The sequence below is a fragment of the Moschus berezovskii genome, chromosome 11, assembly GCF_049115385.1.
Source record: "Moschus berezovskii isolate FMDL1 chromosome 11, NW_MosBer_1.0, whole genome shotgun sequence".
Classification (NCBI taxonomy): domain Eukaryota; kingdom Metazoa; phylum Chordata; class Mammalia; order Artiodactyla; family Moschidae; genus Moschus; species Moschus berezovskii.
In genome coordinates, this window is record NC_142470.1 from 63,875,043 (window position 1) to 63,887,251 (window position 12,209).

The window sequence follows — 12,209 nt, forward strand, 5'->3', positions numbered from 1 at the left end:
AATCATTTCATAATTCTCTTCTTTCAGGAGAAAATGGAGGGATGGAGGAAACATTAATGATGATTGAGAAATCTACATAAATTTCTAAGCCATATTATGATATAACTCACACTAACGTACTATAAAATTTTCAGAAAAAAATGGAGTAGTCTATATTTAATTACATATTATATGACTGCTGTACATATTAAGCCAAGAAAAAGCACTGGTTTAAGAATGTAAAAAGAAAAAAAAGACTTCTAATTAACCTTGGATAATGATCTAAACCAGAAATTGGCAACTTTTTTTCCATAAAAAGCCAGATAGTAAATATTTTAGGCTTTGTGGACCATGCAGCCTCTATTGGAACTTCTTAACTCTGCAGCTATAGTACAAGAAAAGAGCCATAAACACTATGCAGTCAAATGAGCTGTGTTCTAGTAAAACTTTATAAATAAATACAGGCAATTGACCAGGTCTAAATCATTTCTTTCATGACATACTGTAATTAGTACAATTACCATCATAGGAATGAAGTGTAATTTCTCAAACAATAAATCCCAAAACATAATCACAGTTGCCAACAGGACTTTCAGAAGCTGAGATCAATTCATTCAATATTCATAGCATGAAAAAAATATGTAGGAATGGAATAAATCAAAGACACAGTTTTCGTTACTAAGAATGGAATTCCAGTATATTATGCAAAACACCTGGTCTCTCTGATCACAAGGAATACTCTATAGGGCATAAAATACCTTTTTTGATGAATCTTCCTTCTCCAGTTGGTCCTAGGGGACTAGGTCTAGGTCTTTCAGGAAAATTAACTCCTGTGATAAATTTTTTCCATTATTAAATGTAATTTGAAAAACAACAGTATATCAGTTAAAATTTGAAAAACTGAATAAAGAAAAAAAAAAACACCAAATTTACTTAAATACCAATCAAACCAAAATATTCTTACCACAATCCTGCCACAGTTTCTGGAAAAGCAGAGTTGTTTTTTGTTTCTTTGCTTTATTTCCATATGTGTCTGGTTAGAAAGAAATCGGGAAAATGTGTGAATCATCAATGAGTATGCTTCCTCTCTTTTAACACATATATATAGATGTTTTATTCCTACAAGAAAATGCTTTAAATAAATGTACATAACATGGATTTCTAAATGTCACAAAATATGCCCCAAGTCAGTAATAAAGGGCATTATTCTCTTAGTAAAAAATAGTTTATAATATTCATCTTGTTTTATTATAACACCTACAGGTTAACTAATGTCAATTAATGGGCTATGGGCAGATAAGGACCAAGATGGAGACCACTTCCTGAGTGGCAAGTTTGCCATCTATCAAGAAGGCAAAATAAGGACCAAAACAGAATCTCAAATATAAAACAAATTCTGATAAACAGTTTAGATATGTTGAAATTATTCCAGATACCTTTCCTAAGAAAGAGATTCAAAGAGCACAAAGATGAGTCAAAAATCAACAAAAAACTTTAAGGAAAAGAAAACTGAGAATAAATAACATGACTGTATTCTAATATATCTTACAAGAAAATGTTCTTAGCAGGACTGAGAAACACATAAAACATTAATACAAAAGGTCATACCCTTTTCATCTGGCAGGTATCTAAAATCCATAGATTCACTAACTTCCTGATCGGAAGGTCGCCGCAACTGCATCTTTACTGTTACCGGTTCCGTTATAGCTTTGCAGTATGGTGGAGTCTTGAAAACAATGGCTACTTGACGGTGTACATCAGCTTGTGAAAAGACACCTTTTGCTTCCCACTCATTCAACACAAACCGAACTTCTATGTCGTCTAGTGAATACGAAAACAAATAATTCGAACACAAAGTAAAATGTACCAATCAATTTAAAATATATTCTGAATTCAATGAAACAAACAAACAAACCCAAAAAATACCTTTCTGAACCTTGTCACAGAGCAGAAATATTTCATCTCCTCCTTTGACACTTCCACAGTTCTTGTTTACACGACAAATCCTTAATTCTGCAGTATTAGGAGCACCTAAATACAAAGGATTTTTTTTTTTAATGGGTTGCTACCTTAGTAATTGAGTTAGACAATGCTGTGGTCCATGATGATCAGACTGGTTAGTTTTCTGTGATTTTGGTTTTCAGTCTGTCTGCCTTCTGATGGAGAAGGATAAGAGGCTTATGGAAGCTTCCTGATGGGAGAGGCTGAGCGAGGGAGAAACTGGGTCTGTTCTGATGGGCGGGTCCGTGCTCAGTCAATCTCCAATCCAATTTTCTATTGATGGGTGGGGCTGTGTTCCCTCTCTGTTATTCACTTGGGGCCAAACTATGGTGGAGGCAATGAAGATAATGGCGACCTCCTTCAAAAGGTCCGATGAATGCACTGCTACACTCAGCACCCCCAACCCTGCAGCATGCCACCGCCAAACCACACCTTCACCAGAGACTTCTGGACGCTCAGGGGCAAGTCTGTGTCAGTCCCTTGTGCGGTCACTGCATCTTTCTCCCGGGTCCTGGTGTGCACGAGGTTCTGTTAGTGCCCTCCAAGATTCTGTTTCCCCAGTCCTGTGTAAGTTCTGGTGGCTCCATGGTGGGGTTAATGGTGAGTTCCTCCAAGAGGGTTTATGCCATATCCATATCTGCTGCACCCACAGCCTTGTCTAACTCAATAAAACTATGAGACACACCATGTAGGGCCACCCAAGACGGACGGGTCATGGTGGAGAGTTCTGACAAAACATGCTCCACTGGAGAAGGGAATGGCAAACCACTTCAGTATTCTTGCCTTGAGAACCCCATGAACAATATGAAAAGGCAAAAAGATAGGACACTGAAAGATGGACTCCCCAGGTCGGTAGGTGACCAATAGGCTACTGGAGATCAGTAGAGAAATAACTCCAGAAAGAATGACGAGACGGAGTCACAGCATAAACAACACCCAGCTGTGGATGTGACTAGTGATAGAAGTAAAGTCCGATGCTGTAAAGAGCAGTACTGCATAGGTCCGTGAATCAAGGCAAATTGGAAGTTGTCAAACAGGAGATGGCAAGAGTGAACATCAATATTTTAGGAATCAGCAAACTAAAATGGACTAGAATGGGTGAATTTAATTCAGACAACCGTTATATCTACTACTGTGGGCAAGAAGAAATGGAGGAGCCATCACAGTTGACAAGAGTCTGAAATGCAGTACTTGGATGCAGTCTCAAAAATGACAGAATGATCTGTTCATTTCCAAGGCAATTCATTCAATATCACAGTAATCCAAGTCTATGCCCCAACCAGTAATGCTGGAGAAGCTGAAGTTGCACAGTTCTATGAAGACCTACAAGACCTAGAACTAACACACAACAAAAGATGTCCTTTTCATTATAGGGGACTGGAATGCAAAAGTAGGAAGTCAAGAAATACCTGGAATAACAGGCAAATTTGACCTTGGAACAGAATGAAGCTGGGCAAAGGTTAATAGAGTTTTGCCAAGAGAAAGCACTCTTCCTACAACACAAGAGAAGACTCTACACATGGAATCACCACATGATCAATACCAAAATCAGACTGATTATACTCTTTTCAGCCAAAGATGGAGAAGCTCTATAGAGTCAGCAAAAACAAGACCAGGAGCTGACTGTGTCTCAGATCATGAACTCCTTACTGCCAAATTCAGGCTTAAATTGAAGAAGCTAGGGAAGACTACTAGACCATTCAGGTATGACCTAGATCAAACCTTCACGATTACACAGTGGAAGTGAGAAATAGATTCAAAGGATTAGATCTGATAAGAGTACCTGAAGAACTATGGACGGAGGTTCGTGACATTGTACAGAAGGCAAGGATCAAGACTATCCCCAAGAAAAATAAATGCAAAAAAGGCAAAACTGGTTGTCTGAGGAGGCCTTACAAATAACTATGAAAAGAAGAGAAGTGAAAGGCAAAGGAGAAAAGGAAATATATACCCATTTGAATGCAGAGCTCCAAAGAATAGCAAAGAGAGAGAAGAAAGCCTTCCTCAGTGAACAGTGCAAAGAAATGGAGGAAAACAATAGAATGGGAAAAGCTAGAGATCTCTTCAAGGAAATCAGAGATACCAAGGGAACATTTCATGCAAAGATAGGCTCAATAAAGGACAGGAATGGTATGGACCCAAACCTAACAGAAGCAGAAGATATTAAGAAGAGGTGGCAAGAATACAAGAAGAACTATACAAAAAAGATCTTCACGACCCAGACAATCACAATGGTGTGATCACTCACCTAGAGCCAGACATCCTGGAATGTAAAGTCAAGTGGGCCTCAGGAAGCATCACTACGAACAAAGTTAGTGGAAGTGCTGGAATTCCATTTGAACTATTTCAAATCCTAAAAGATGATGCTGTGAAAGTGCTTCACTCAATATGCAAGCAAATTTGGAAAACTCAGCAGTGGCCACAGGACTAGAAAAGGTCAGCTTTCATTCCAATCCCAAAGAAACGCAATGCCAAAGAATGCTCAAACTACCACACAATTGCACTCATCTCACACGCTAGCAAAGTAATGCTCAAAATTACTATGGTTTTTCCAGTAGTCATGTATAGATGTGAGAGTTGGACCATAAAGAAAGCTGAGCACCAAAGAATTGATGCTTTGGAACTGTGGTGTTGGATAAGACTCTTGAGAGTCCCTTGGACTGCAAGGAGATCCAACCAGTCCATCCTAAAGGAAATCAGTCCTGAATATTCTTTGGAAGGACTGATGTTGAAGCTGAAACTCCAATACTTTGGCCACCTGATATAAAGAACTGACTCCTTGGAAAAGACCTAATGCTCAGCAAGATTGAAAGTAGGAGGAGAAGGGGATGACAGAGGATGAGATGGTTGATGGCATCACCGACTCAATGGACATGAGTTTGAGTAAACTCTGGGAGCTGCTTATGGACAGGGAGGCCAGGCGTGCTGCAGTCCATGGGGTCACAAAAAGTCAGACACAACTGAGTGACTGAATTCAACTGAACCTTAGTAATACGTTTTATTCCTTTTTGATGGAAAATTTTAGGAAAACAATTTACAGGATCAGTTCAGTTCAGTCACTCAGTCATGTCCAACTCTTTGCGACCCCATGAATTGCAGCATGCCAGGCCTCCCTGTCCATCACCAACTCCCAGAGTTCACCCAAACTTATATGCATTGAGTCGGTAATGCCGTCCAGCCATCTCATCCTCTGTTGTCCCCTTCTCCTCCTGCCCCAAATCCCTCCAAGCATCAGAGTCTTTTCCAATGAGTCAACTCTTCGCATGAGGTGGCCAAAGTATTGGAGTTTCAGCCTCAGCATCAGTCCTTCCAATGAACACCCAGGACTGACTGATCTCCTTTAGGCTGGACTGGCTGGATCTCCTTGCAGTCCAAGGGACTCGCAAGAGTCTTCTCCAGCACCACAGTTCAAAAGCATCAATTCTTCGGTGCTCAGCGTTCTTCACAGTCCAACTCTCACATCCATACATGACCACTGGAAAAACCATAGCCTTGGCTAGACAGACCTTTGTTGGCAAAGTAATATCTCTGCTTATAAATAGCAATAAAAGCTTTAGTGTATAAACAAATAAAGGACACTCAGTACCTTAATCTTCACATCTATTCCTTTCCTTTCTTAATGGCATTGCCCTGGTTTATTTAGAGCCTTATGATTTCAATTCTAGACATTAACACATCCTCTAATTAAACCTCCCTGCTTGTAAACTGTGATTTTTCCTATCCATCCCATACACTCTCATCAGATTGAACTTTTAAAATCATGACCATATCGCTATGGCAATGCAGTTTTCATACTTCCTATTATCTGGTCAACATTATTCCAATAATTCCGTAGCATTCAAAGATCTCCATGATGAGGACAGTCTGATTTACCTTACCTTTATAACTCTACGTTCCACTATCTTTTTGCACATAGAACTGCTATAGTCATACACCACTGTTGGGCACATATGTAAGAGTATACATACACAGAAATACTTGAGGGCAATTTCATAATCTTTAAAACTATAAATACCCAGATCCTTTAATCTACCATTTGCCAACATTTCTACTTCCACAAATTTATGCTAGGGACATCTGCACAAGATAGGCACATATAGGGTGTATTTACTGCGGTACAATTTGTTAAAGAAAAAAGAAAAAAATTGAGAGGGAAACAAACCAAATGCCTTGTAACAGGCTAATGATTTATAAAATTATTATACAGTTATATCATATGCAGCTACTGAAAAGAATAAGGTTCCTGAAAGGGAAAGAGGTTCAAGATATGTTTCTAAGAGAAAAAAAAAGTTAAAAAATCAGTGATGATTTTTCAAAAAGTTGCCAAAAATAAATGGTGTGAATGATGATGATGATGATGATGAGATGAGGTATTTGCTGTATATATATTAAGAAGAAACTGATGAAATATCTTTGTAGACTGAGATTATAGGAGGTTTAGTCTGCCTGTTATCTACTTCAGATAGATAACACCTACTCCATAATGTTTGAATTTTCCCATAATGAGTATACTTGTTTTTTAAATTGCCAAAATACTTTAAAAAAATTTAAAAAGCTAACACTGGGACTTCCCTGGTGGTCCAATGGTTAGGAATCTGCCTGCCAATTCAGGGGACATGGGTCCGATCCTAGCTGGGAAATTCCACATGATGCGGGGAAGCCTGTGCACCACATCTACTGAGCCCGAGTGCTGCAACTCCTGAGTCAGTGCCCTAGAGCATGTGCTCCACAAGAGAAGTCACCACAGTGAGAAGCCTGTGCACCTCAAAGACGCAGCCCCTGCTCTCTCCAACTAGAGAAAAGCCCGTGCAGCAACAGAGACCCAGCGTGGCCAAATAAATAATCAAATAAAAAGTCAAGGCTACAAATACAAGAAAAACAACTTACGGTTGTCATAAATTGGGTTGGAGACAACAGGAGGTAGAGCAGTTGTCAAATTACCATGTTCATCAGGGAGGAAAACTTGAAAACATAATCTTACCACGTTGAGGTCACAATCTTCAATATCAAGCAACTGTTGTTCAGGGACTGAATAGTACAATAAAAAAAATAAGAATATAGATTAGTCACATAGAACTAAAGCCCTGTTAAGTCCTCCTCCCTGCCCAATACAACCAATAACCTTTAGTAGCATCCAAATTTGTACTAACAAAAATACAATGGTATACAATCTCAAGCCAGCCTTTTATGCTTTTCATCATATACTTCATTATCCATCATAATTCATAAGCAATGACCATGGTCAGGGAGTAACTATCCCAGTCATCTGGTATTTAAAGCAGAACCCCAAAGTTGCATAAATCAAATTTTTACAAAAAATGGTTGTAGGTTTTATGTAACAGAGACTAGATATTCATTCATTAATTTAACAAATACATATTTAGTTCAGTCATGCGTTAAGGACTCTGCAAATTATCTCCAAACTCTGCATAAGAACTATTCCATTTTACAGATGAGGAACTGATTTTAAAGAAATGAAATTACATATCTAATGTTTCACAGCTAAGAAGTGGCAGAGAAGAATTCAAACTCAGGCCACTGAATCCAGAGCCTATGCTCTTAAAAAAAACTGAACCCTATTACAAAATTTTACATATGTGTTGCATAAAAATGACATACACAGGAATATTTACTAAAAACTTAGATCAATATTTTAGGGATCAAATACCAAGAGGATATTAGATGAGTTAAGTCAGCTAGTTTCCTTAAGAAATTTTATGTGCAAACTTTTTCCTCAAAAAAAAACAAACAAACAAAAAACCCAGGAAAATTTTACAGTTCTGAAAAAAATTTTTTTAACATGTTTTATGACAGAATATAATGACAGTCTGTTAAACTGCTATTTAAAATAAATCTAGTTCCAAAGGAAAATATAACTGCGTTTTCAAAGAATGCTATAAGGTATAGCAATCAACTATAATTAACAGCCATGTTTATAAAAAACATAAAATACATATATTATATGAAAATTTTATTTTTCAAAAAGCATTGAAACTTGAAATATGAAATTTGAAAACGATGAAAACCCAAATTCTTTATTCTCACAGTTAGCAATAATAAAAATGACAATTAAAAATAAATAAATAAATAAATAAATAAAAATGACAATTTATTTTTGACTGTTTTTAAACTATACTCAGTAGCTATCATGATATTAAAAATCATTCCACTGTCAGCATTCTTAAGCCTACAATTCCAAAGAGCCTACAAAAAGAGCTCCAAAGAGCCTATCTGTACAACTAAAAGGTCAAATGTTATGATATAAACACCTGTACCACAGCAATCTCTGCTGGCACAATTAGGTAGGCAATGAGAGATCCACCTCATCAAAATAATTTTTTTAAACATTATGAATTTACAGTTTAAGACAATGTTTTTCAATTCCTAAGATGAGTAATCAATACACACAAAAATAAATTAGAAAAGTGCTCTGACAAGTTTAAAAACAAACCTATGTGAATGGATAAACTAACTATAACAGCTATGTAATAAAAAAAGACCTATGAATATATACACAAACATGTATGTATCTCAAAAACATTACATGAGCAAAAGGAACCAGATATAAAATATATACCACATGCTTTCATTTGTACGAAAATTCTAGAAAAGATTAATTGATGACAAAAGAAAGCAAATAGCTGACTGGAGCCAGAGAGGGGAGAGGAAAGTGACTGGGAGGTAGACAAAGAAATTTTGTAGTAATAGTGGAGGTAGTAGATATATTTCTCATCTTGACTATGGTGGTGTTACATACATCTGAGTGGATCCCACTGTTTATAAATGAGACCTCATGAAGGAAAAGTAAACTGGTTAATAAATCAGTAATGGGAATAAAGAAATATTTATTATAAGTCAGGATCAAAGAAACCCAGAGAGGTAAACTCAGGATAAGAGGCTTCTTGCTTTCCAGATATATCTTTCCAATTTAGAGGTAGCTAAGAGGATGAGAAGTCAAGTGGGCCTTAGAAAGCATCACTACGGACAAAGCTAGTGGAAGTGATGGAATTCCAGTTGAGCTATTTCAAATCCTCAAAGATGGTGCTGTGAAAGTGCTGCACTCAATATGCCAGCAAATTGGGAAAACTCAGCAGTGGCCACAGGACTGGAAAAGGTCAGTCTTCATTCCAATCCCAAAGAAAGGCAATGCCAAAGAATGCTCAAACTACCGCACAATTGCACTCATATCATACGCTAGTAAAGTCATGCTCAAAATTCTCCAAGCCAGGCTTCAGCAATATGTGAACAGTGAACTCCCAGATGTTCAAGCAGGTTTTAGAAAAGGCAGAGGCACCAGAGATCAAACTGCCAACATTCGCTGGATCATGGAGAAAGCAAGAGAGTTCCAGTAAAACATCTATTTCTGCTTCATTGACTATGCCAAAGCCTTTGACTGTGTGGATCACAATAAACTATGGAAAATTCTGAAAGAGATGGGAATACCAGACCACCTGACCTGCCTCTTGAGAAACCTGTATGCAGGTCAGGAAGCAACAGTCAGAACTGTACATGGAACACCACACTGGTTCCAAATAGGAAAAGGAGTACGTCAAGGCTGTATATTGTCACCCTGCTTATTTAACTTATATGCACAGTACATCATGAGGAACCCTGGGCTGGAAGAAGCACAAGCTGGAATCAAGATTGTCGAGAGAAATATCAATAAGCTCAGATATGCAGATGACAACACCCTTATGGCAGAAAGTGAAGAGGAACTCAAAAGCCTCTTGACGAAAGTGAAAGAGGAGAGTGAAAAGGTTGGCTTGAAGCTCAACATTCAGAAAACAAAGATCATGGCATCCAGTCCCATCACTTCATGGGAAATAGATGGAAAAACAGTGGAAACAGTGTCAGACTTTATTTTTTTGGGCTCCAAAATCACTGCAGATGCTGATTGCAGCCATGAAATTAAAAGACGCTTACTCCTTGGAAGGAAAGTTATGACCAACCTTGATAGTATAGTAAAAAGCAGAGACATTACTTTGCCAACAAAGGTCCGTCTAGTCAAGGCTATGGTTTTTCCCGTGGTCATGTATGGATGTGAGAGTTAGACTGTGAAGAAAGTTGATCGCCAAAGAACTGATGCTTTTGAACTGTGGTGTTGGAGAAGACTCTTGAGAGTCCCTGGGACTGCAAGGAGATCCAACCAGTCCATTCTAGAGGAGATCAATCCTGGGTGTTCATTGGAAGGACTGATGCTAAAGCTGAAACTGCAATACTTTGGCCACCTCATGTGACGAGTTGACTCACTGGAAAAGACTCTGATGCTGGGAGGGATTGGGGGGCAGGAGGAGAAGGGGACAACAGAGAATGAGATGGCTGGATAGCATTACCGACTCTGTGGACAAGAGTTTGAGTGAACTCCGGGAGTTGGTGATGGACAGGGAGGCCTGGCGTGCTGTGATTCATGGGGTTGCAGAGTCGGACACGACTGAGCGACTGAACTGAACTGAACTGAACTGAAGAGGATGAGAAATTGAGATGAGCTTTCAAAAGACTATAGATGAAAGAAAAATAAAACAGTGCAGGGTCTGCCAAAGATAGAGAATCTGATAAATGCCCAGTGCTTTGGCTGGGGCTCTTGAGAAGCTAAACCCAGAGTAAGGATGAACTGGATGGAAAGATACCAGACCTCACAGGGATAAAAGCTCAGCTTCAAATAAGCTAAATCATTCACTAATTTTAGATGATCTCAGACTTCTAGTGTGACTAGCCACCTACCACAAGAAAGCCTTCTGAAGGGAGCATCCTAGACCTCAAAACTCTGTGTATAAAGTGATTGGTGAAAGTGAAAGTGGCTTAGTAGTGTCTGATTTTTTGTGACCCCATGGACTATACAGTCCATGGAATTCTCCAGGCCAGAATATTGTACTCTATTTTAAATAAGCAGGCATAAGAAGAAGTGAAAGTGAAAGTGTTGGTTGCTTAGTCATGTCTGACTCTTTTTGATCCCATGGACTGTAGCCAGCCAGGCTCCTCTGTCCATGGGATTCTCCAAGCAACAATACTAGAGTGGGTAGCCATTCCCTTCTCCAGAGGATCTTCCCAACTCAGGGACTGAACCCATGTCTCCTGCATTGCAGGTGGATTCTTTATCTCTGAGCCACCAGGGAAGTCCTGGCATAAGAGACAAATTTTTTTAAGACAAGAAAAATAACATATAGAAACAGACCACAAACATTCCAAATAATTAAGTTTTCAGACACATGATTTAAAATAACTACATTTAATATATTTAAGGAGTTAAAGATAATACTGAGAGTTCAGCAGAGTACTTGAAACTATTAGAAAAGGAACCAAGCAAAATTCAATAGAACCGAAAAACATAATAAACTGAAATTTAAAATGTCATCAAATTTATCAACTGTTTTATAGAAAACACTTCATGTCTTATCTTTCTATAGACACCAAGGACTAAAATCTATCTACCAACATTTTATACTAAGAGGTTTATATATATAAATATACATATATTTAGATTTTTTCTTTTATACTAAGAATTTTTAAAGTATTGATCAACACTGAAATCTAAGGCATTTGAAAGCTGATTTTTATATATGGCGAGAGGCAGGGAATCCAACTTTCTCCAGCTTCATTTATCAGCTATCAGTATTTCCTCCCTTTTGATCAGACATGCTACCACTGTCATTTGCTAAAGTTTCATATTTTCATAAGTCTGTTTCTGGGCACTCAGTTTTACTCTACTGGTCATTGAGTCTATTGTTACCATAATACTACTTAACTAGTACTTCATAATAAACCCCAATATCTCATAACTATTTCTTCATAATAAGTCCTAATAGCTGATTCTCCAAGCCAGGCTTCAGCAATATGTGAACAGTGAACTTCCAGATGTTCAAGCAGGTTTTAGAAAAGGCAGAGGCACCAGAGATCAAACTGTCAACATCTGCTGGATCATGAAGAAAGCAAGAGAGTTCCAGAAAAATATCTATTTCTGCTTCATTGACTATGCCAAAGTCTTTGACTGTGTGGATCACAATAAACTGTGGAACATTCTGAAAGAGATTGGAATACCAGACCACCTGACCTGCCTCTTGAGAAACCTGTATGCGGGTCAAGAAGCAACAGTTAGAACTGGACATGGAACAACAGACTGGTTCCAAATAGGAAAAGGAGTACGTCAAGGTTGTATACTGTCACCTGCTTATTTAACTTATATGCAGAGTACATCATGAGGAACGCTGGGCTGGAAAAAGCACAAGCTGGAA

The 12,209-nt window shown here is 38.2% G+C and overlaps 1 protein-coding gene across 1 annotated transcript in view; it reads right to left on the reverse strand.

Annotated features, from left to right (window-relative positions):
* The window catches only part of REL (REL proto-oncogene, NF-kB subunit), a 45,218-nt gene that overhangs the window by 7,400 nt on the left and 25,609 nt on the right, over positions 1-12,209 (reverse strand). Inside the window, exons 5-9 of the mRNA XM_055399256.2 lie at positions 6,868-7,008; positions 1,906-2,010; positions 1,588-1,800; positions 944-1,012; positions 738-809 (exon numbers count right to left, since the gene is read on the reverse strand). Of these exons, the coding sequence (XP_055255231.1) occupies positions 738-809; positions 944-1,012; positions 1,588-1,800; positions 1,906-2,010; positions 6,868-7,008 (600 nt within the window). The remainder of the gene's footprint in view (positions 1-737; positions 810-943; positions 1,013-1,587; positions 1,801-1,905; positions 2,011-6,867; positions 7,009-12,209) is intronic.